Source organism: Photinus pyralis, unplaced genomic scaffold, assembly GCF_008802855.1.
Source record: "Photinus pyralis isolate 1611_PpyrPB1 unplaced genomic scaffold, Ppyr1.3 Ppyr1.4_LG4, whole genome shotgun sequence".
Classification (NCBI taxonomy): Eukaryota; Metazoa; Arthropoda; class Insecta; order Coleoptera; family Lampyridae; genus Photinus; species Photinus pyralis.
In genome coordinates this window covers 19,856,646-19,882,655 of record NW_022170511.1, presented here as the reverse complement: position 1 = coordinate 19,882,655, position 26,010 = coordinate 19,856,646, and the positions used below count along the sequence as shown (strand labels likewise).

General features: G+C 34.9%; 2 protein-coding genes across 4 annotated transcripts in view; both read left to right on the top strand.

Moving 5' to 3' along the window:
- Positions 1-637: 637 nt before the first annotated feature.
- Positions 638-26,010, top strand: part of LOC116168786 (leucine-rich repeat-containing G-protein coupled receptor 4-like) — a 125,502-nt gene continuing 100,129 nt past the window's right edge. Inside the window, exon 1 of one of the 3 annotated variants that reach the window (XR_004144838.1) lies at positions 638-759. Coding sequence is in view for 1 of the 3 variants with exons in the window: in XM_031484768.1 (XP_031340628.1) it covers positions 2,566-2,651 (86 nt within the window). In the remaining 2 variants the exon portion in view is untranslated. Of the gene's footprint in view, positions 760-2,546; positions 2,652-15,013; positions 15,127-26,010 lie in introns of those variants that run through there. The other 2 variants (XM_031484768.1, XR_004144839.1) reach the window with 2 other exon arrangements.
- LOC116168785 (succinate--CoA ligase [ADP/GDP-forming] subunit alpha, mitochondrial-like) lies at positions 6,374-7,533 on the top strand. The gene has a single exon (XM_031484767.1). It carries the CDS (start codon positions 6,430-6,432, stop codon positions 7,462-7,464), a length of 1,035 nt encoding a protein of 344 aa, XP_031340627.1. The 5' UTR covers positions 6,374-6,429; the 3' UTR covers positions 7,465-7,533.

Below are 26,010 nucleotides of genomic sequence, written 5' to 3'. Positions count from 1 at the left end.
CTAAACTAATAACATAATAAAGTAACTGACTAGGGGCCGAATGCAGAAACAATAAATAATTAGGCCGTTAGTTAATCAGTATGATTAAATTAGACCTTTGATTAAATTCAATTGGTATGCACAAAACAAAAAACTCCTTGATTAACTAACCAAGGTGATTAAGCATTGATTAAATATTTGGTAAAAATTGGTGCCGGCAACGTTGTACTTTTATGGAAATGTGTGACTTTTTTTTACAAAGCCTACTTTTTGGATAGTATAGAAGGCTTTTCTGCAGATGCGAATTAAATTGGTGAAAAGTTGGTAAATTTAAATTAGAATATTAGATTAGACCAACCTTTTTACTTTTCATAATATACAAATCGAATGTTTATCTTTTGACTGAGCACTTGTGGAAATCGGTATAGTTGATGACACTTTTTAAGAATTTAAATAAAGTTTAAATTTGGCAGGTAGAGTTGTTTTTCTGATAGAGATAAAATTGTATAGAGAATTTATTTCGATTAAAATAATGAGGATTATCACCACCTGTTAACTATATCGACGCGCATCAGATCAAATGTACACGTGTTCAAAATTGCGTACGGCCGACCAGTCTATAGCGATAACGAAATCTTAATTCAGTTTATTCGTGTATACGTGCAGTAACAGTGCGTCCATTTCGAGTGAGTGTTATGCCGTTAGTTTGGTGTTTTTATTTACCAATTGCCATGGTGGTTATCCTAACGATGGGTTGGAGGAAAGAACACGAGAAAAAAGGTAGGAAACCTATATTTTTTCGATTTTTAGAAAAGCAGTGTCGTTTTTATTACCACGTCACTAAAGTCGAAGTAAAATTTGCGGTCATTTGTGCATAACTTCTAAAATACAAAACAAAAACTATTTTGTAGCAAGAAAAATGTGTACATATTCAGAAATAATTGCTATATCGTTCATAAATTTTGCATAAGAAAACTCTGGAATACAAAAAAAAAATTTTGATTACAGTCCATGTACCTATCGTATCTCATTTAGTATCGGTGTTTTTGTATTTAGAGATGGTTTGCAAGCATCTAATTGTCATCGGGCGATTATGGGAAAGTCATTCTCGCTTATCAATCTGGGTCATAACTAAACCCCATGGTTTGTTCGCGTAAATTCAATAATAGGAAACTTTAAAAAGATATTCGCGGAATGTGCCGTTTTGTGACACGTTCCAAATAACAAGTGCCACATTTTTTAAAATTTTACTTTCGTGCGTTGAATGTAGCTGTTTGTGTTTAGTGCTTGATCTGATTAATATTACAATTTCATGGTTCACTTGAATTTTTCCGATCGACCTTCCATGTAAATACATTTGACTCCATGAAAGTTACCTGTCAGATAAATTTAACGTTAAAGTGAAAGATTTTCCTGCGAAACAGCAGATGATAATTGCTAATAAAGTCGTTAAAATAACCAACAAAAACACAAAACCTTCCCCATACTAATTTAATTAGACATGACGTAAAACCGACTATAGTTTCCACCTTCTGGACTTTCTCTACGGTATTGATGGGTGATACTGAGGCAGGTTTGGAAATCGCTCCCAATATTTTAGCGGTCCTTTCTCATGCACCTATTAGTTTTGCTGATATACGCTGCTTCTGGTAAAAATAGCAAAAACAATTTTAGTTAGTTTGGCCATTACAAAATAGATACTTATACCATATCGTGTCAAATAAATTTTGATTAAGGCCAGTGCCCAAACGAATGCATTAATTTAGATGATTTCTTCAGTTATCATTGACGAAGACCCCAACTTAGGTGTGGATACCTATTACATTACTAAATTATTAGGAATAAATACTTTATAGCCTCACAAAGTCGACGCGACACGCAAAATTATTTATTTTTTTTTACAAGTTTAAAGTAAATAGTTCAGTTTTAATGTATACCCAGACCTAAGTTCAATATGTATCTTACACGTCCTAAAAAATCTCCGCGATTGATGCATTCGTTTAGGAGCTGGCCTAATTTGAAAATCATATGTAAAGAATACATTGAAGGATCCCAGCCTTAAAAAGAAACTCCTCCATATTTAGGCTATTTTGATTTATATTTTAATTGTAAAATGTGAAATTATATAGGCCGCCCATCTTTAACGGCTCAAGATGGGAACGAAGATGCTAATTAAATCGGTGATGGTAAATTTAAATCGGAATATTAGATTAGACCAACCTTTTTACTTTTCATAATATACAAATCGAATTTTTATCTTTTGACTGAGCATGAATGAACACTTGTGGAAATAGGTAGTTGATGACACTTTTTAAGACCAATTTGAATCAAGTTTAAATTTGGCATAGTAGAGTTGTTTTTCTGATATAGATCAAATTGTATTTATGAACTTCCCAAAAGAGAATTTATTTCGATTAAAATAATGAGGATTATCACCACCTGTTAATTATATCGACGCGCATCAAAAATGTACACGTGTTCAAAATTGCGTATGGCCGACCAGTTTATAGCGATAACGAAATCTTAATTCAGTTTATTGGTGTATACGTGTAGTAACAGTCAGTGCGTCCATTTCGAGTGAGTGTTATGCCGTTAGTTTTGTATTTTCATTTTACCAATTGCCATGGTGGTTATCCTAGCGATGGGTTGGAGGAAAGAACGCGAGAAAAAAGGTAGGAAACGTTTATTTTTTTCGATTTTTAGAAAAGCAGTGTCGTTTTTATTACCACGTCACTAAAGTCGAAGTAAAATTTGCGGTCATTTGTGCATTAACTTCTGAAATACAAAACAAAAACCATTTCGTAGCAAAAAATGTGTACATATCCAGAAATAATTGCTATATCGTTCATACATTTTGCATAAGAAAACTCTGGAATGCAAAAAGAATTTTTGATTTCACTCCATGTACCTATCGCATCTCATTTAGTATCGGGCGTTGTTTTCGTATTTAGAGATGGTTTGCAAGCATCATTTGTCATCGGGCGATTATGCGAAAGTCATTCTCGCTTATCAATCTGAGTCATAACCACGGTGGTATAATAGACCAAGTTTCCTATTATTGAACATGCGGAAAAAACTTAATGGTGGTATAGACCACCGTGGTCATAACTAAACCCCATGGTTTGTTCGCGTAAATTGAATAATAGGAAACTTTAAAAAGATGCTCGCGGAATATGCCATTTTGTGACGCGTTCCAAATCAGATAAATTGTACGTTAAGGTGAATGTCCTGATGATGATCGCCATTTTGGAAAAAGGGTACGAAAATTCAGTTTTTCGATAATTTCTCCGTTCCAGTGCCAACTCCGTTAAAAGTAGCTATTACGAATCACAAAATTTCCTATATCTTTTGTATTTAAAGTTTTTTAATCGGATGAATATTTTACGAGCCATCAGCCGAGTAAAAGTCAGGAAATTTTTTAATTCGCATTCGCCCTCTCTAGACACGAAACAAATGACGTCCATATTTGGAGAAAATAGTACTTATTGCGATTTTACAAATTAAAAAATTTCTTGACTTTTGCTTGACTGTGGGTCGTAAAATATTCATCCGTTTAAAAAACTTTAAATACGAACGTTATAGGAAATTGTGTGATCTATAACTTTCGTAATAGCTACTTTTCACGGAGTTGGCGCTGGACCGAAGAAGTTATCGAAAAACTGAATTTTCGTACCCTTTTTCCAATATTGCGGCGCGAGAGGGAGTCGGTCATCCTACGAAATCCACGGGATATCCTTGGTCCGCTCTTTTTTTATTATTTTGACTTTTGCCAGCAATAGCTAGTTCACAAAAGTTAAAGTCCCACACAACAACGCATCTTTTTCTTGTGCTGATTATGTAGAGTTTTGTGTCTTTATAAATAAAATGACTTAGGTGCAAAATCCAGTAAACCCTATTATAAATACATATAAATATATATATAAATATGGCGATTAAAAAGTGGAACAGATTTGATAGCATACCCTAAATTACGTGCGTTTGTGAAAGTTTCAAACAAGGGATATTACAAAGCTTTTGCATTTACAGAAAGCGATCTAAGAAAATTTTTAATTCAGGCCCAAGATAGCAGTTTCACAAGTCATATTTGAAGTAAAGTAACATTACTTATCATAACCTTTAAAGCACTTGCGTTTTAAGGGTTCGGTTTCGCACGCATTTTAGTGTTCAAAACGAAGATTGTAATTCAGGTACGATACAAAAGACGGTTTCCCTATCCAATTCATTTTAATTGTACCATTTTTTATATAAAACTGAAATTGAAACACGTTAACATTCCTTTATCAATATTTTCTACAAAATGTCCACATTTACTGTTGGTAACTAGATTACTCAACCAGGGTAACTTTCTGCTATGCCTTTTTGAGCAATTATCTCTTAGAAGAATTTGTTATTAATATAGGTACTTATGTGTTAATTTATAATTAAACATTACTGTAAAAAGAAGCATTTCAATGAAGAAAGTAACTCATTAGGTGGTAACGTTGTATTTATAAATAATATTTATTAATAAATAATAATAAGTAATAATAAATAATTGATAATAAATAATAAAAATGAGTTACTTTCTTTATTAACTAAACTATAACGTTCCAATATGGAGAAATTCATTGCACAGAAGCATTTCAAGTTAAAAAAAAACCTATAACGGTCTTAAGGTTGTTTCTGCTTATTTAAATTCTATAGAGTAGTGTTCTCATAATAGCTTTAGGAAGTCCTAAGCTTCAGTGAGTCGGAGATAATCGTATCTCAGTAGGTAGGGTTTTTGAGACAAAAAAAATTTACGCAGTTCTGAGACCACCAGTCCGCATTATAGAAATATAATGATCGTGCGTGAGTTCCTTAAGGACAGCGTAGTTTTTCTTGCACTGGAATACAGCGATCCTCATTGGCTTTTGAATAAAAATGGTTGCCTTAATTATTAGAAGTTAGATTGGAATAGGCGTCAATTAATAAATAACAAAAAAAAAGGGGTTAGTCTCGAGTAAGTGTAAATGTATTCGGTATTTGGTCACTGCCCCATTCACTGCGTGGTTCAAGTTCACAGTTTTGATTTTACGAGTCAAGCTGTGAGAGAACTTTTTGCTCAATTATATTATAAGAAATTCGGTTGCTGCGCTAGATTTCATTCCAACTTTTCCAGTCTGACAGTTGCACTTTTTCGGTCTCCAGAAAACCAAGTTGTGATTGCGGGTAATTTCTCGAAACGGAAATTTAAACATGTTTCGTGCGTTTACAGTTACATGAACTAACATCCAGAAATGAATTAATACAAATGTGTTAGTTTTTAGCGCATTTTTTTTATTATATTCGTTATGGCCGGCCGGCCGGCTGTCCGGATGAGATCTCAGCAACTACAATAGCTAGAGACTTAACATTTTCACTAAAAGCTTTTTGCTATAGCGTAGATGTGCAGGCTCTATGTCTATTTTGAGTTAGAGTACTTTACTTATGAGATCGATAATTTAAGAAAATAATTTAGATATGATTTTCAGAGGTGCTATAATTTTATCGTTAGATTAGTGTTTTACAAAATAAAGACGTACTCTCAATTGTAATTAAATAATATTAATTATTTAACGCAGCGCAAATTACTCGTGAGATCGATATAATTTTAGACTTCGCTAATAAAATACTGATTTGTATTACCAAAAATGCGATTTAATCATGCATATGCTGATTTACAACTTGTTTGAAGTTTATTGTATGAAGAAAAGACGATAAAATACTTCAGTTAGGTATGCGAATTCCCGTCGCGTAAATAGTTATTAAAGTCATTAGGGCGATATGTGCCAAATAACGGACGCGGTTGAATTTTGTAAACCGGGGAGTAGCGCCCAACGCGGTTAATTAAGATTCGCCTCCATTTTTACCAATACATTTTTACCACCTTCCCTTTTTACAACAAATTCTTTTTACCACCAAGTAAAATTATTAAAATCATCTGATGCTAAAAGATAAAATTTATTATTGGTAAAACAGCAGCAAGAAAAGTATAGTGGTAAAAAAAGCAGTGGAAAAAATTATGCTTGATGAGAAAATATGAAAGTAGACGCGGAAATTTGGGTTCCTTGAGGGCCTGTATTTGGAATAAATGTTTCTCTTGTTCCCCTCTACTTTGTGGCCCAAAATAATGGAATTCGAATAAATAGGTGTTTGAAGTTATGTTGAGGTAAAATATGATGCATAGAGGACGAATTACAAGGTGAGAAAGCATTTTAGTCACTGCAGTGGTGTCTGCTACATTAGCAGCGAATATGAATTTTGGATTAGGGAAGTGAGTTATTAGTTATTACTAACTCATGAATGCAAAGTTGAACACGATCACTATGATAGAGAACCGCTATCAGGCGTTTTATAAGAAGGAAATCTAGTGACGTTTGATGTTTGGACGGGTTTTGATTGTTTAGTCGTCTCTGTCACTTTCGAAATTATACCCGAATTTTGTACATCATGTTTTTAAAAGCCTCTCTCTTTAGATGGACTAAAATTGTAGTTTGTCGTGTACGTTTTAGTAATGAAGTGTGTGGATGTCCACCGCCTCCGTGCGGAGGAAAAGGAGAAGCCGACATTTACGCCAGCACACGCAAGAATTTAGTTTTGACAAAGCAGAGCGCGGTCATGTTTCAGGGCTTCACCGGCAAGCAGGGTACGTTTCATAGCAAGCTGTCGTTGGAATACGGAACAAAAGTGGTAGGCGGAGTGTCTCCTGGAAAAGGAGGCAAGAAGAATCTTGACCTGCCGGTATTTAATACCGTAGCCGAAGCTGCGAAGGCTCTTAAACCTCACGCGACCTGCATTTTCGTTCCACCTCCAAAAGCGGCTGCGGCCATTATGGAGGCGATGGACGCAGAGATACCCTTAATTGTGTGTATCACGGAGGGAATACCTCAGCACGACATGGTTAAAGTGAAATATCGTCTAATACGACAGGGTAAATCGAGATTGGTGGGTCCCAACTGTCCCGGAATAATCGCGCCTGAACAATGCCGTATCGGGATTATGCCCGGTAAGATCCACAAAAAGGGAATTGTTGGGATTGTATCCAGATCGGGAACACTAACTTATGAAGCTGTCAACCAAACCACACAAACGAAGTTGGGACAGACGCTCTGCGTTGGAATCGGCGGGGACCCCTTCAATGGGACCGATTTCATCGACTGCCTGGACGTCTTCTTAAAAGACAAAAATACCAAAGGTATAATGTTGATAGGTGAAATCGGCGGTGTCGCTGAAGAGCAGGCGGCGGATTATTTAAAGCAGCACAACACTGGTCGAGATTCCAAGCCCGTGGTCAGTTTCATCGCTGGACAATCGGCCCCTCCCGGTCGTCGAATGGGCCATGCGGGTGCCATTATATCTGGTGGTAAAGGCAAGGCTAGCGATAAAGTTGCGGCACTGGAGTCGGCTGGCGTAATTGTATCTCCATCGCCAGCGGCGATGGGGGATATGCTGCTGAAGGAGATGAAGCGGAGGTATCTAATTTGATGAAATCGTCGAATTGTGTCGAAATCCGTCTGTATTTTTATGCAAATATACATTATCTATATAAATGGGTATGTCGGTCGCAGCTGTATTTGTTGTAAATTTCAAATATTTTGCCTTGGTAAATCTACATGGTAAAATTGATGGGCAGACTAGTTTCGTTTTTGTCTGACAATGTTCCTTTAAAAGGGTAAAATAAATGTTTTGATAAATATCCCAAAACCGGGTCAGTTTTTATGAAAATATAATACCTACTTGCAACTTTAACTTTCCGGCGATAATTCCTCATGGTATCGAGTTGCAGAATTAAATGATACATAAAATGTATCCAACGCCCTCCTAGTTATCAAATTTATGTGCTTTTGCAAATTTTTAGATATAGATTTTAGCCTAAAGTTACAATTTGGTGTTCAGAACGAAGGTTCTCGATGGCGATTGTATTGTTCGCATTTTGTGCTAATTTTTGATACGGAATTATTAGTCTCTGGGCTAAGATCAAAGCTTTCTGATCGCCACCAATGTTTGTGTCTGGATTTTCTTCGTTTTGTGCATCATTGTTTATGAATTTTTAATCGGAAGCTACATCTTCACGTATAAGAGTGTGCTGTAGGGGGGAATTTGTTGAGCGAGGTATCTTGACACTACCTTGTACATACAGTGCATTCGAGATAAGAGGGTCACCTCAATGTCTCTTATTTGGCGAGATACGAAAAATTTTTCAAATATAATTACATTATTATAAATTTTGCATAACTCCCCTGTATACTTAATATTTAACCCCTAACGAAATTTCGTAAAAATGTCAACCCCTCTAGAAAGCTACTATTAAATTTAACATTGAAAATTCAGTATCACTATACCTTTTAATAAATAAAAAGTACCGCATAATTAATTAGCATAATAATAATAACTTTACCTTTTTTTTGTAATTCTTTTGATGAAATTTATTATATTTTAAAACCCCGTTCTTATATGTAATTTGTTCTTGTTCTATTATTTTCATTAAACGTTTATTTATTTAAAAAAAAATTAGCATAATTATACCGAACATACATTGATTAGGTAATTAATTTTTTTGTCATTCGGCGGAGCAAGTATTTTTGGATGTTGATTTACCGTTATGTACTAATATTACCTCTACTACACGTTGAAATGTTAACATCAATTATCAAACTGCGCTTCATATAAATGATTCATTTAGGTGTTATTCAGAATCTTCTAAGGCTTCATTTCAGTATTGAAACCTTCGTTTAAGTTATATCCAATTGGATTAAAATTAAGAGAAATAGTAATTAAAACCAGATCATCTTCTTCGAGAAGAGCGTGTAGCATTTATCTGGCAGCGGTGAGTAGGATTATGGACTAATCCATAAAAAGCTCCTTTCCGATTACACGAAAGCAATTACGTTTGCCAGCTTTAGTTGTATAGCAAAGGTTTTATTTAAACGGAAACAATTCAACATTTCATAGAACAACATTTCCGAAACCATGTAGCGAATACAGAAAATTAGAAATTCTACATAAGCTGTAAATTCAAAGATGCCGTTCCACGATTGCATGCGATTATTAATAATTCCTGCATTTTGAATGATATTTGCAAATATGGCGCATAAAGCAGCAATTAACACGCGTATTAATACAAATAATTAAGGCTTATTGGAAGCACGTTGAAATTTATAGACCGCAAAAGCAACCGCGGTCTTCCTTAACAATTTATAATACTATGTGTGCCTATTTTTAGAGTTCAACTATGGAAATCGATTTTATTAAGGCTAGAATTTTTTAATGCTCGTACTTTTTTCAAAACGTTCCAAGGCATTCTAGAGATGAAAATTATAAAGGTCGAGGGGTTGATCACGAGGGTAAATTCTTGTCCTTCATATAGGAAATTGCGAAAAAATATGTAGGCAATGGACGAAATTAGAGGATATTCTGGTGAAATATTAAGAAATTTTGAGGAAATAAGAGGAAATTTCGATGAAAAATCTATGGTTATTTCGAGAACATTAAATTTGCATTTTGTATAGAGACATAGACATGTGAGATATGAAAGGTCAGTTTGTCGCAAAAAAATACATTACCGTTTCTCTATGGTGCGTCCTACCTGGGACACACTGTATATGTGAAATTGCTCATAAAAAAATTGCTACTTTTACAATCTTCTGCATTCAAAATTTAATTATTCAATGTTAAATTTAAAAAGACAAACATTGGTATTAAAACTGCTTTTTTCCTTTTAGTGATCATCAGTGGTTTCCTTCTTTGAAAGTAATTCACTAACATTAAAAAAAAGTTGAGGGTAATTACGACCCCCTCGTTTACAAGGTCCTCGACGATGAAAGCTTTTCCACGCGTAATCCCTTACGTCTTTCTGCGCGAATGTGTTAATCTGTTCACGCACTCAAAATATACAACTTTTCGCACAAATTTCAGATGATTAACTAAATAATTTTCTAATTGTTGAATTCCCACTCGATCGCTTGCCGTGGAACGCCCGAAAAAATTCTATATTTTGAACCACGCTGTTGATGCTCTCGGGGTCCGAAACTAATGCCTTGAATCTCTCTTCTCTGGACTTGTCTCTACTCTTTTCCAACCCCACAAAATGGCACTAATAGGTTAACGGGCATATCAATAACTAGGTAATTTGGTTCGTTTAGACCAACAAATTATGCGCGCGGTAGGGCCATAGATAAAACCCACGACTTTTTTAACACTGTACATTCAGCGCTTTCCATAAATACGCATAAACTCAGCAGTGAATTTGACTTAGAGGTTTTGGGCACGAAAAAGCTATTAAGATTGAATTATCGCTAGCTAACGACCAACAGACTGGCGCCAGTATCTTCCCTAAGCCATTAAGCGGTCATGATGTACAATGGAACGAGTAAATTTATAGATCGCCTAATTTATTCATTATTATATTGTTACATGTTCCATTCTAGATTTTGTCGAAAAAATCATATTTAAAACAATTAGGTTCAATGAAAATTACGGCACGCTAATAAGGCTGGATGTCCACCGCATCGGAACGACCAAGATCGGTGCGGTTTGAATCGCCCGATAAAGATCGCGCGCGTGCGCTCCTATTGAAACCTGTCCACAGGCTCGATTTTTGTCGGGACCGATCGAAATCGCAACCGACTATATTCGCCCGACCCGACGTTCTTGAACGATCATTTGTCGGCAGTCGTGTGTCATAATAATCAAAAGTGCTGGTAATCTTTCTTCTACCGTCACACATCTTCTGTACTTGGTGTCCCTTTTGGCAATTAATGGCCGAGCAATGTCAGCTAAAGGAAAAAACTACTCTTGGACATACGATACATACATTTAAATTTGTGTTCTGATTCACTTGACATTTTATTTAATGTCAACTGTCAACCCGATAAAAATCGTTCGAAAGGCGATCGTCCTATGGACATGAATTGCCAATTTTAGTCGGCCCGATCAATCTGGATACGACTACAGTTGGACCGATCTTCGTCACCCCGATTCGGTGGACATCCGGCCTAATTTAACAGCGTAATCTAGTACGATTTTAATTCTTGTAAATGGTAAGGTTGCTTAAGAGATGTATTGTCTTGAAATTGTGAATTTAATTTTTATTCAGGTAAAAAAATTACGACATATATTAGCACAATTTAACAGAATATTTTGATTAGTAAAAATGTGTTTTTTCACTACTTAATTATGGACAAAAAACGAAATGATACACAAAAAATGTCAAAATCGATACTTACAGACTAAAAGGAGTCAACTCGATTGGTCGATCCTCATGCTTTTTCGTGTCGAGTATGATTCTACCCATAAGATAGGAAAGCAATATAGACATAGTTATTCTGTTATATTTGCAATAGCTTTCTGTCTGTGCAGAAAAAACCTTCATGGATCGTTCATAAATATTAGGATCTGCCATACGTAAATGAAATAAAGTTTATTCACGTACATTAAATTAAATTATTCAATTAATTAAAGGGGTTGGGTTGACCAGCCCCTTAAACGTGCTAATTAAGAAGAACTTTCTACTGCAAAATGAAACTTTTTTATAAGTTTTTTTAGTTGACTGAAGGTTAATTCTGAAATGAATTTCACTGCAATTGTCTTATGAACATTTTTTCCATTTCTATCAAACATGAAAATCAAAATTTAGGCTCGCTTTTGACTTGCAGACAAAAAGACAACATTACGATGAAAGAAAAATATATTGATGAAATAAAATAGATCCAAATTCCACGTTCCCGTACATCTTTTTCTTACTTAAATACATTTATTATGACTTCTGAATTCTGTATCGTGGTCACGTTCCTTTCTAACTACTCCTATTCAAATTTTAATAAAGGATAATAAAACGACCATTTTTCCACAAAGAGTAGTACATTCAAACTTTCTGTACATAACGTCTTCTTGGTTTAAGACCGAACCGGACCGTAATTATTCTGCTTCGGAGTATTTTACTTATTGTTGATCGCAAACTTGATGCCATATTCGCCTACAGAAAATAACATTTAAAATTACCTGATAAAAATTTTTATTCCGGACGGCTTGTATGATTTTCGCACAGTTCAAAACCTGAGCTCTAGGATGACCGAATAACCAAATACTTCGCTCGATATTCTCCTGGATTAATCCCTACTTATCTTTTCAATTTACAAAACCATCCACAAAATGGCGCTAAATAATAAAATTGGAAATTTTTAATCATGAACGAAACGATCAAAGGCGCCCGAAGCTCATTCTGAAAAAACCCACGGCTGTTTAATATTGCAAATCCGGCGCATCTCAGGGACCCTCACGATATCATTCTGTATAATTTGGCTATGGACTTCTTCATTAAGATTGTATTACCGCTGCTTCCCTAAAGGTCGGTATTCACGTTCAGTTCGCTGGCCGGCCATGGACTGTCAGTCCACGGTCGGACGATCGTTTTTCAATACACACGTAGAGGCGGACGGCCGGCGAAATCCTGTCGCCTGTCTATAGCGGTGAAGATCGTAACGTGTGTACTGCTTGGCCGGCCGGCATAGGACGGACGCTTACCGCATAACACTGTCTTTTTTTGTAATACAAGGTTTAAACTAAATTCAGTAGACATGAAATGGTCACGACGCACACGGAAACAGATCGCCTATTTTATTAAGAACCTACTGGCTCTTTAAATGTTGAATCCCATGATTAATTTGTAGAAGCAAACCCTCTAATGGGAACACCCTGTACACTCTTAACATTCAACCCCTAAAACTAAAATGCCCTAACGAACATTTAACAAAACTATTCAAGGGTTAATTCCATCCCTTGTTGATGATTAGGCGATCGAGTTAAAATAAATAGCAGGGTCTCTAATATAACTGTTCGCCGAATCAGGCACTACCTTTGGGGATGAATTATAGTGGTACAAGGTGGGGTCCGCAACAACTTCCGGCTATTGGCGCCATTGTCGGATTGAATGTGGAGAAAACACTGTGAACGTGTTGAAGACAATTGTATCCGGGAATATAACTATGATCCTGATCCATATTTATTATCCCTCTCTTGTTCTGGGCCCTCAATAGGCTTGCGCAATCAACGAGGAAAAAAGACGCAACCCGTAATTCGTGATTGTTGTTTTGAACCGTATAGTCCAGATATGGCCCCAAGTGACCATTGTCTGTTTGGGAAATTGAAAAAAGACTTCAGGGGACGACGTCATTTCAGTGACTAAATATAGAACTGTGTTTGTTACAATATTTCACGCTGCCCTCGTAAGAAGTAACATCCAATGTCCATACTCAATACATGCAACTACTGTCCGCGGATTCTGTCGCAGACATACCGTGTATTACGGGCACACTGAAACAACTTTATATTGTATCAAAATAAATTGCTCACGTCCAGGCTGATGCTTACTTAATTTACTTGCTAGCATGTATACACGCCCTTTCTTTGAATGTGATTTTGAATGAAACAAGGTAATTAGAAACAGAGCTTCTATTATAATCTCGACTTGGTCACGATTGCAATAGTGATTCCATATCCGATTTGCAATCTTCGGATTTCATCAATAAATCGTTCGAGAATTTGGGAATTACACATATTGAAACCTGTGGGGTTAACTATTACATCATAAAAAAGAGTTTCATTTTTTCGTTTCAATGACCAATGACTTTCAAGTATGCTACTCTATGATGGCAGTGTACTATACGAATAAGGGTACTTTTTTCCTGAAGGTGTTTTCCATTTGCTAAGTTTCCAAAAGATCATTAATCAATAATCTACTTTAAATTTAAACCGACACCGAAACAATGTTACCTCTCCCAATTTTAAAAATAATACGTTTCTGGATTAACGGCTTGTTTCGCAAATTTTGTGAAAAGTTTTAAAATTATATTTTTTATTATATTATAGTAAATGTAGAGCATAACAAAGTAATTTACAATTACCGCAGTGCTCTGGATTACATTAATTAGTCTACATTTCCGCGATGGTACCTGAAAATAAATTGAAAGGAAACTTCGCAGAGTACCTACGCGAACATGTCGTACTATAATCATCAAAAGGTATAATTGTTTGTAAAACATGGTCGTCTACAATGTACTTACCTTGTTCGCAAATGTAACTAATAATTACAGAATTCGACGTAGATCATTAAAAAGTGATGCAAACGCTAATAAAATTAAAACAGGTGGTCTTCAATTAGAGGCATCCTCGCGACTCCATCAAATCGCACGATAACTTTTCCATTGCAAGTTAAAGATCGAAGCAAAAAAAAATTAATCACGAGTCTACCAATTTTGTTGACCTAGATACCTCTTGAAAGTCGACCTTCTCCTCTACAAGTGAATTCGTAGTATAGTATATGACGTAAAGTAGAACAGTGACGCATACAATGCCGTATGATGAGGTTATTTAATCGTAATCTATAGGTAGGCAATTAATGGACAGATTTCAAAATTTCCAATGCGTTTTAGTATTGGAATACTCTCAATAAATAAATAATTCTGAGCCTTGTTACAAATGAACGTTCGCAAAAAATAAATCCTTCGGTTCTCCCAGGTCAAAGACGTGCTGTGGCTGTACGTGTGGTACATACCGATGAATTTTGTATAAACAATTTGTATAGGTAATTGAAATCGCGTGCAGATTAAGTAACCGATAGGGCAATAATTATTCACCAAACACAAACGGTAATGCACCTCAACCTAATTAAAATGCGCCGGCGCATGATACCAATTTCGTGGGCGGCCTTTGTACGTATAATTATTCTAAGGCGCGTCGGTGCCGTTAATTCAGTAAACAATTTTGAATTAAATAATAGGCGTCAAGTATCAAAGAACGTGCGGAAAATTATCCTATGTTTAAACGAAAATTCCGTAATCTCTCAAAAATCTTGTTAGCATAGGTGCCTACCATTTCCTAGACCTAAAATTCGCACCCCCTCCCCTACGTGCATATTCGTGTCCTAAAAATGAACACATTTGTATGGAAGGGGGTGGGTGGATTTAACTTGAACATAATACAATAATGCATACTTGACGAAAACTAATATTATTTATTTTTTTGTTTAGCCGTTGTGCAATATTATTGTTTACTGAACTTGCGACCTATCCCGAAGCTACGGTAGATGATCTCCACTCCAGCCTTGATCCTTCAGGACCTCTACTCCTCTGTCAGCGAGAAACTATGCTGGTAGGTTTAACCATTATGCAATGATCGAGGCGTCTTGCTGATGGAGGTCCAACTAAGTTGGACACTTTACATGTGTTGTTCACTTTCATTTAAGTTGATTGATTGTAGACAAAATTACAATGAAAAATTAAATATACAGTGCGTTTGAGATAAGAGGGTCCCCTCAATGTCTCTTTTATTTGATGAGATACGATAAATTTGTCAAATATAATTTTGTATGTGATTTTACCATCTATCTGATCGCATATGCAAACTTCCCGCAGCACTTCCGCTTTAACCGGAAATCGATGCAACTTTTGTGTTTCAAATGCAATGCCTATGTTTTTAACGATATTTAAAAAGAGCAATCAGTTTGCAGGTAACACTAACAGGAGGTTTTGTGCTATATTTTCACATTATACCTCCAAAGTTATTTCTTACTATGCGAAAATCGTAGTATAAACAGATCTCAAAATTAAATCTTACTCGCATATTTCCGTTGGAACCTTACTCGGGTGCGTTCTCTGCTCTACGTCTTTACTTTTTTTTTGCTTCATTTTCTCAACGAAAGCGACAACTTCGCGAAAACAAACTACAAACATTCATTCAGATAAACTTCACTATGAAAATGCAGAAATTCTAAAATGACGGAGCAATTGTACTCTCAACTGTAGAGGAATGAAAGGAATTGCAATGAATCATGCAGTTTTCCACTGAAAGCTACATTTCCTGGGAGAAATACGACTAGATAAACGTCCAGTGCGGAAATCACTTGAGATTGCTATTTTGTATCAATGCAATGCAAATTTGTAGGTACTTTGAAAGTTGATGTGAACACACTTGCGACTTTTAAAGTGGAAAAATTGTGTCAGTTTTATAACAAATCCCCGGCTGGAATTAACAAACATTTTTTAATGTAGGTAAAAACGTGGAAAAGCTTGATATCCAATTATGGCCTTTTCGCGTCTGTTATCCTCGTTCGTTTTCACATTGTCGATTTGCATGAATCAATTTTAACTAGTTTGATTAGAAGCTTGTACTTTACAACTTCTATTAAATTTGTAATTATGCATGAACCCTATTTCAAAACCCTCTGATCCATTAATCAACCGCTGTGTAAAATGACCATCTGCACTTTCGTCCATATACAAAGTACTTTGGATAGGCATGGCGATTGCTGTTTTTACAAACGTGAAACAGATACCAACGCCAAGGAAGTTTTTGCGGCTAATTATAATAAGACCAAACTCATTGTGCATGGAGAAAGGACATGAAAACTTTTCACAACAGAACTTTTGAAGAGGCAAATATCTGAATTTTTATACGTAGTAGGTATACCATAATAACTAAACTTTTATTTGGGTATCCGCAATAACTATAAATAACAACAATGCTATAGTAGTAAAGAAAACTTAAATAACGTCCGGAACATTACATCTGGAATTACTCCGTAACAAAGGAAAAATACAATATATCATCCCCTCATAAGCTGCTAATGATCCTTTCGCAAATTTATTTCAAGGAAGTGTTTTAATTTTGCAGCGAAACAAGTTTTTCTATTAGCAATATTGCTGTTTGCACGAATGCAGAATTTCTATTAATAATTCATGAAGGGAATCATTCTTGTTTTACGCAACGAAAAACACGCCATATATCAAAAGTATGGCGATAAATTTTTCACTTCGCCGAACGAATTATTCTAAATAATTTCAGCCTTCAAGAAACCGATATACGGTAATGTCCAGAACGGCATCATCGAATGGGATGATGGATGCGGAATCAATTTCGATAAAAAAAAGGGAAAACACGTTGATCTGAAAAGTGTGTCGTTGTTAAGGGATGATCTAGTGTTGAGTTGTGCGAGTCATTCAGATTAGGCTCTCAACCGTGTTGACGCGCAAAGAATGGAAATATTTCATAACGAAATGACAAGTCGGTTTTATAAACAAGCTGCTTGTTTGCGAAAGCATTGTTTAATTTTCGATCCTTTCTTATTAAATTATTTGTGTTTCATAACTTGTAAGGTAGGGATTTCTGGCGTTTGCAAGTCATCTTGTTTTCAGCGACATTATTATTTTACTTGTCCATATTTGTATGGGCAGTAGCTTGTTTTCCTTTGGTAGGTATGAGAATATTACATAATAAGTTGAAAGGTCATAGTTTGGTTTATAAATAAGGCATTGTATTATGACAGTGCTCGAAATCAAAATACTTTCGATCTCAACGTACGAAATTAAACTGTACGGGCTCTTGTGTTTAATTAAAATGTTAAACACCTAAAAGTTAAACCGTGATTGAGTTTTAAGTTGCTACACCATATGAATAACAGTTCATTAAAAACATTCCCCAACTGTTAATTTATACCTATGCTCAAAGAACGATACCTCTGGTAGGTGACGGTATTTTATGTGTTGAATTAAATAGTGTGATGAATTCTACTTTACATTCCAATATTAATAGCTACTTAATTTTAATGGAATTAATTTTGTGGTCTAGATTTTTGAAGGTAACCTATTATATATTGATAAACAACAATAATAAATTACAAGACTATAAAATGTACTAATTTGAATGTATTGCCTTATTAAATTTCGAAGTTATTTACGTAACAAGAACGTGAGGTGTAAGTTTGCGCAGTGAAACTGAACCTCGGTTCAGTTGATCCACATACTAATATTAATATTGGATGATCAGATAATTTGCAGTTTTAATCAATCAAATTGTTTAATTTCGTCAGTCAGTTAAAAGTAAACTTGTGTTGTAAAACCAGCCTGAAAGGTGGAACGTCCTGTGCAATAGGTACATTTTGAACACACTGATGAGACAATATTGATTGCTAGAACGCAGGCAGGGGAGTTATTGGGCATTTCAAAGTAGCCCCCAACCTGTCAATCATTTACCAGCTTATTTATAAGCAAACATATTTAGTTAGTCGCACTTGTATTATTAACGAGTCATTAATGATCACTTTTCATGTTTTTAAGTTGTTATTAAAAAAAATTAACAAATTTAATCGTACTATACAGGGTACAGTGCTTGATTAAGGTAGAAGACTCGTCTGGAGCCCATTGACAGTCCAAGTCTATGCACAGAAAAACGGGTTGATGTGTAAAATAAACGTTATAAGACAATACATGCAGGACACGCAACGTTTTACAAGGGTTAATTGTCAGTGGGCTCCAAAATGGTGGGCGAGCTTACGGACTAAGGTTACCAACGAGTGAGCTGTGGTATATACAGGCTGATTCAAATTCCAGGGCCACAATGGCGATCTCGGAAACTGTAAGAAATAGATGGGTAGTGTTTAAATGTGGCAAAGTTTGCTTATTTTGATGCTTAACAAAACGCCGTTTCGAAACCGAAAATCGTTTGTATTTATTACCGATTTTTATTATGGCCACTTTTTTCCCTCTACAGGATGCTAGTTTTAAATTTTGACGTTTCGTTTCCGGTTAACTATCATCAACTTTGTTTTTTCTTATGGAAGTCATTTTTACTTTTTGTGTCATTTGATAGTGCATGATTTTCTGATTTCAAAAATGTAAACATCACTATTTTTTCAATATTGTTAAAATATCTTCTTTTTTGCCTGGCAAACTTTGTCTTGGGTAGTGTATGTTCGTAGTTTCTTGGGTTTTTACGAACTAAAAGCGCCATTTCTTACAAAAAATAGTGATATTTACATTTTTGAAATATAAAAAAATGCATTATCAAATAACACAAAAAGTAAAAATGAGAAAAAAACAAGTTGATGATCATTAAAATTTAAAACTAGCATCTTGTAGAGGGAAAAAAGTGGCCATAATAATGTGTCATTTATTTTGAAATATATTTTTGAATAACTTCGGTAAGTAATAAAAACGATTTTGTAAAATTCGTTTTTTTCCGGATATTTTCGAAAGTAGTTGGAATTTTTTCAGTTTGAAAAAGACATTTTGTTAGGCATCAAAATACGCAACTTTGCTAAATTTAACCTATCCCTTACAGTTTCCGAGATCCCCATGGTGGCCCTCGAATTTGAATCAGCCTGTATAGTAGCTATAATACAGGGTGTAACATATCAGTGCGCAAACATATTAAGTGGTAAGAATTTTTTTTAAATAAACAGCAGCCAAGGGTTTGAGGCGCTTTGACCTCAAGAGTTTCAAAATGTATACTTTTTTTGAGTAATTATAACACAGAAGAACGGTAAATTCGGATACACTAATTTCTAAAGTCCTTGTAAATGATAGCGCCGCTCTAAATATTAGTGTGAAAAAATCTGATCTCGGCGAAATATGGTATATTGTTCTCTACTAAAAAATAAAAATAAAGGTTATTTTTCCCGTTGAAGAGAAGGGAAGGGGGCGAAAATAAATTGGAAAAAACATACCCAGAAACCTATGCAAGAATTCGATCCTTTCTATGTAAAACAATCGCCGAGTCACAAACGACGTTCTCACACGCATTATTTTTGATACTTAAGCCCGTTTGAGAAAAATTTTCTTGTTAAAAAAGTAGAGCATGCTGAGGAATGTATAAAAACTATCGGAGCTGAAGAAGCAATAATAGCAAAAGATTCCAACGATTATAAAATGATGTGAATATAAGGAACTTGTATTGAGCGTTTGTCAATTAGCGGAATATTTTCGTTAAGGAAATTTGTATTATGTTGCTTTGAGAAAGCGCAAGAGCTGAAGAAACATAATGTAAAAGGTGGTCGCTTCAGGTTTCAAGGATTTTTTTCGATTTTACAAAATTTGGGGAAATTGTGTATGTGTACCGCATCATAAGAAAAGAGCACAGATGAATACTTACTTGAAAACAAAACGATACACGCTTACTTAGTACCTATACTTACTTAGTACTCACCTTTAATGTTGACTCTGCCAAATTGTTACCCTCATAGAAAAGTCAGTGTATGGGAAAAGTTGTACCTCCAAAGTTACCATAATGTTTTCCAACAGTAGTCCAATTTTATCTTAATTAGTTCACTGATAACTTAGGTGTGTTATTTGAAAATTGTTCTTTATATAGCTAGTACATAATTTTGGAATCGTAGGTTACATAAGTTACATTCAACCATTACCTTCTATTTTTGATCGTAAATGTTTGATTTACAAAGTTGTTCGCATTAAAAAAATGGCATAGGCACATTTTCGCGCTACCACAAAGGTTAATTGCTAATTTATTTCAAGCAAAATGGAATTAAAGTCATGTTCAAAATGAATTTTTAAATGATCATTACGAACACTTATCGTAATTACTACCACTTGACGACATTTTCGCTTAAACGCATGATGTAAATAATCAGCATGGAGAATGTTTTAATAAATGTAATTTCAAGTGTAATCAAACGAAAACTGTAATTACTAAATTGATTACTTAAGCGCTAACCTGCAATTATTGTAATTCTCCGTTTTTTAAAAAAGAAGCCAAGATGCAATATCTCAACTTCAGTCAGATTAAAATTTCATCTGAATGAAGGTTTTTACTGTTACGTAGTACATCATTCTATGGATTTTTATAATAAAAATACTAAGTGATTTAAAAATTACTACCCTACTAGCTGGCGGTTTACTGCACTTGCATGCTGTGAAGTTTTATGTGCACAACGTAACAATCTTGGACAATAAAGATGAGATCTTTCTATAAAGCATGAGAATTTCAATAAATTTCCTTGAAAGTATACAGCATTGAGATCTCTCAAGAGATGCATTCGACTAATTTACAACCAACTGTAATGACTCGTCTGTACTATTAAGTGCACTGTTATTGTTTTATGTCATCGTGAAAACGTCTCGTTCTCGTAATAATTAATGAAAGTACCTACTTCTTTCAAATTAAAATTGAAGCTACTTTACGGCGGCGTTCAGCCGATATTCTCAAAGGAGCCATGAGGGTTTGTCACGCACCGAAGAAGCTTGAAAAATTCATAATTCGAACTACGTTCCGCTTGCAATTCGATTCCGGGCAGTTTCGAACCAAATGTTGTAGGTTAATGAGACTAGGAATTTTAATTCGAGTGAACAGACCGTTCCCAGTAGAATATGCAATTCTAACGTAGACGTTACGACAAAAACTAACAAGAAAATGGCCAGAGACATTACAAGCGGTCTGGAAAATGTAACGAAGAAGATCAAGAATAAAATCTATTTTGTCTGTGTGTATTCAATAACAAAAATCTTAACAGACAGAATCGTAAAGCTTTTACGATTTTTGCGCCGTCACATTACTCGATCTATCGAAACTTCGAAAACGAGAAAGCTTCCCACCTACAACATCTAATTTTAGTGGTGTCATGTTCAAAACGTTTCACGTTACACGATATCTGCACTTAACCAATACCGATTTGTGATCTTCCTGAATGCTATTCAGTTACAGTAATCTAATTTACAAGATCGCCGTTACGAACATTAAGATTAGAAAATGGACCTCTCTCGTGCTGTATAATTACAATAATCAACAGTAGTGTGAATATCTGGTATTTAGTGTTAATTTATGAGGCGTTTTATTATACTACATATTGAGGCAACTAATTAAGTGGTACTACGTTGTGTCTAATCGAGCAGTAAATTGGTAATTAACATTTCTTGCGGTAAGACTTACATAATTAGCACATCCACAACGGTAAAGGTTAGATATAGAGGTGGATTGTTACGTGTTTTATAGTTTCATGAAAGTTGTAAGTGGAATTATTATTCATACAACGAGTGAACGAGGTACAGATTGAAGGAGTTTGGACTGAAAAACACTTGTTAGAAAAAGTTCAAACAATTATTACAATGCTCTTTACTTTCGTTCAGTTTTGTCTATTCAATCAGTGCTTAAAAATGCGATATATATGAAGTTCTCCATTTCTGATGAGCCCGAAGTTTACGTTTTGGGGTAAGTGTGTAACAAATTTTTGTGCAAGGGCTGAATATATTGCTGTGTGCACTGATACGCAAAATTTTGAATAGTTAAAATGGACCTTGAGCAAGCATCCAATAAAAACACAGGAAAATGGTACAAAAACACAAACAATTATTACAAATAGACTAAAATTAAAACTTAACTACTTACATTGCTTGTCCGGGAATTGAAATATCCAAATAAAAGGTATCCGTACAGAGTTCACAAAAACAATTTTCAAAGAACACACTTTATACTAACGACCGGGTAATCGCAACATTTTCTCTTCGGGTAGACTGGGACGTTCCAATAAAAAAAAACTCAACTTCAAAGTGAGTCACGTCAACAACACACTTATGGGGGCGCCGGTAAACACCTCTCCTTGCAGCACCTTTGATAGTCAAAACTTCAAAACGTAGAACAATAACTAGCCGCGAATTCGGCTTCCGGCTTCACAAACGAACCTCCTTCTATCTTCAAACTCACATTAGACAAAACTTTCAATACTGGCCGTGGCTTCAAAACAAATAATCCACGAAGGAACTCTCAAGAAGCGAAATAAATTTTTCAAGGAAACGTAGTTCTGCGTAGATTGTGGCTAAAAGCGACGGTTTTCTTGTTATCGTCCTATTTAAGGCGAAACCCTTCTTCCGAAAATCAAAATTATAAGAACCAATCAACACAGTTGACGACAAAGACTATCCCCTCAACGTACGTTAATAGACCAAAAAATAGAGGTCGAATAATTTTTGTAAATCAATTTGTTATCAGACATTAAAGATAAATCCAAACTTAAATTATAGGAAAAAATAAAATTTCATTTCTCTTAACCACACAGAAAAGGCGATAAATCACATCCACCTGTCAATTAAATTAAGCATTTTCATTTGATAACTGATAAAAACCAAACAAAATTCCTAGAAACTTCTACGTTAAATAAAATGAAAATGTAAACAAAAACAACCCTGACCGCTTTCTCGTATGACACAATAATCTCCATGCCGTTACATAGACCAATCAAAATTAATAAAATTTAATTACACAATAAAAGACCATCTTAATTAAGATTTCCGAAAATTTCATCCTGCCGGACGAAATAAACACAGCAATATTTTTAATTGAACTTATTATAAATTTAGTAAACTATTTATCAATAAGTTAGATTTAAAAAAAATTCGTTTATTATTATTTAATAGAAGCGGTAACCCTAATTAAAATTATTTAATAAAAAAATGAAAGTTTAATTATTGAACTATGTATTACGTGCAACAAAAAACCTAATACAATATACAAGTAGTTATAATTTAAACAAAATCACAAAGGTAATGAAGGTCTGGGCTACTAGAAGGCCATGACAAAGCTGTGATTCCAATCTTAGAGAGCCATCTTTAAGTTGATTTGGCTGTATGACAAAAGGCTCCGTCTTACTGGAAATCAAAATCTTCATCGCCATACAGCGGAAGAAGATTATTCTTTAATATTTTGTTGATATTTCTCTGCGTTTACAGTACCGTGGAGAACCTCAAAGTATCCCAAACCTTTTTCTGGCATACATCCTGATATCATCAGTCCCTTTGGGAATTTTACGGTACGTTTAACGCAATATGGATGAAAAGCTTCATCTTTGGATATGATTTACCAGTTACCAGCTATGAATATCTCCACCGTAGTGGCGATTGTTACATCCGATATTTTTATCTTCAGCCTGTCTAATTCATTGATCCATTGTCCATTAAAGACTGATATTATATTGTCGCAATTGCCTTTAAACGTTGCAAGTGCTTTAAAGCCCATTATGCACGTGTTTCTTATAGTATTGTTTATTATACGATTATACGAAAAGAGACAGCGCCAATCGATTTCTACGAGTTCAAGGATCAGTCGTATTGAATATGTGCCGTATTTGTCAATTTTTCAAAAACTGGATTTGGATTCGGCGAAATCAGTTTTCTCTCGTTTAGAGATGCACCATCTTGAGGAAGTGATTTTCTATACAGTTTTGCCAATTCGAAAAGGTTGTAGCCCTCTTGAAAATATGGGTCCAAATGACACATGGTATGTACGGCCACCTAGAAGAGTGAACTTAAAACGGAATACCTAACGGCATTAGAATTAATTGAACCGTCATTTGCTGATGCATTCCTTTAAAATAACACTCATTACATGTAAACATTTCGCAATGCATTTGTAAATACTCTGTCGGATGATTCAACTTCAAAAGATAAATGTCGGTCTTTCGTTGTTGAATAATTTACGTTGAGCAGATTCTTGAACATTGTTCAACTTTCACATCCATTATTTAAACTTTAACATTCCAATATTAAAAATAAGTTTCAGGGGTTTCATTGCCCAAGTGTCTCCCCTTTTCACAAGTTTATTACTTTCAAACCCCTGACATCAGCTGTAGTATGCCGGAGCAGAAAGTTAAGGCAGAGAATATCATCTGTCGGTGACAAGAAATGACTGATGGTCCGAAAGAAAATCCCTATCATTTTTATATTGCAAACAAGTCGATCATCCGCGCATACGGATTTAGCAGACACTTAATTATGTGCGAAGGCTCGCCATAACAAATTAGTTATTTTAATTACCTAAAACCTCAAATAGAAGACAACATATTTTTAATACCAGAAAACCAAGAATTTATTTATTTGAATAGTTTTCTAAATAGAATATATAAATCAAATTGTTGGCAAACTTACACGATGTCCCTGTTTGTCTTAATACATTATATGGGACATTTATTTACCGTATCCAATATTTCCTTCGGGAAAACAAAATCATAGATGTAGTAAATTCTATGGAAATTCTCGTAAATTTTATATCGACGCGTTCTTTGTTGTAAGTTCTTCGCGAGTTTTAAAATTTGTTTGTCCCCAATCATATTTATAACGAAATACAGGGGGATAACAAACTATTTATTTATTGTAAATTTTTCATATTCGGTGCCTGCCCAGTTTATTGAAGTGGTGAGTTTTGCTGAAAGCCTTTAGGGCGTACCTTTGACAAATCTCCCCCGCGTCAAGTCCAGTCGACGTCTCGCTTTCTGGTAGATAAGAATCAGAACCTTATTGACACCGTCAGTTTTTTGTACTTTGATGTATGAGAGAAAGATGTTATCCCATAACTTCGCAGACAGTAGAATAAAAATGACAAAATTTATTTAAAATTAATGTCCAGGAATAAATACATAAATCAGGCGAAATGCCGATCTCTGAAGACAAATGGACAAGTTTCGTGCTTGGCCTTTTTGTTGTGGCAAAACGTTGTGTGCATCTATAAAATAGCATTCAAGTTACTAATTTCATTTTCTTTTCAGGTAAGCAATTCCTTCTTTACTAATCGGGAGGTGGTAAGTTTTACGGTCAGTTTTAGTTCCACGATGTCTCTCATATGGTGGCCGTGTAATCGTACTATAAGTACTTTAGGGCGACATATCTGAAAACGATAAAATTTCATTGCCGAATGTAACGAAATACGTTAGATTAGACGGTTCTATTGGCAGACGTAACATTTTAACTGTGCTCACTAGAATTAGAAAACCAATACGGTTTAGCTTCAAGTTAACAAATAATTAATGTTAACCCAGACTGGGCTGTTTTTTGATTGTTAACTAAATCGATAACAATACTCTTCACCTAAACAAATAGGGCAACTATTTTACCACACCACTTTGTGGCGAAACAATCACCAGAAGTATATCTTTTGCCCTAGTTAGTTTTATCAACTGAATGCAAAACCATCAACCAGAAATTATTGCTGTCTTTAGTGTCTTATTTCATTAAAAGTGTAATTTGAGCTTTAAAGGAATGTAAATGAAATCGTTTATATTTTTTTTGAAATTTTAACCAAAGATTCTGCTAGTAAAACTGCGCACTGTAAACTTTCTTCTTTAAAGAGAGACTTTTTTGAAGTTTTAACCGAAGATATCGCATATTGTAATCAGGTGCGCAATGCTAAGTTACTTATTTATAAGAATATTTATGCCATAACTGTTTTCCTTTGTACACATAAATAGTGCGTTACATGTCC

Bases quoted from the DNA above. Each gene is read 5' to 3' on its own strand.
- LOC116168785 (XM_031484767.1), top strand. From the start codon at position 6,430: ATGTTTTTAAAAGCCTCTCTCTTTAGATGGACTAAAATTGTAGTTTGT.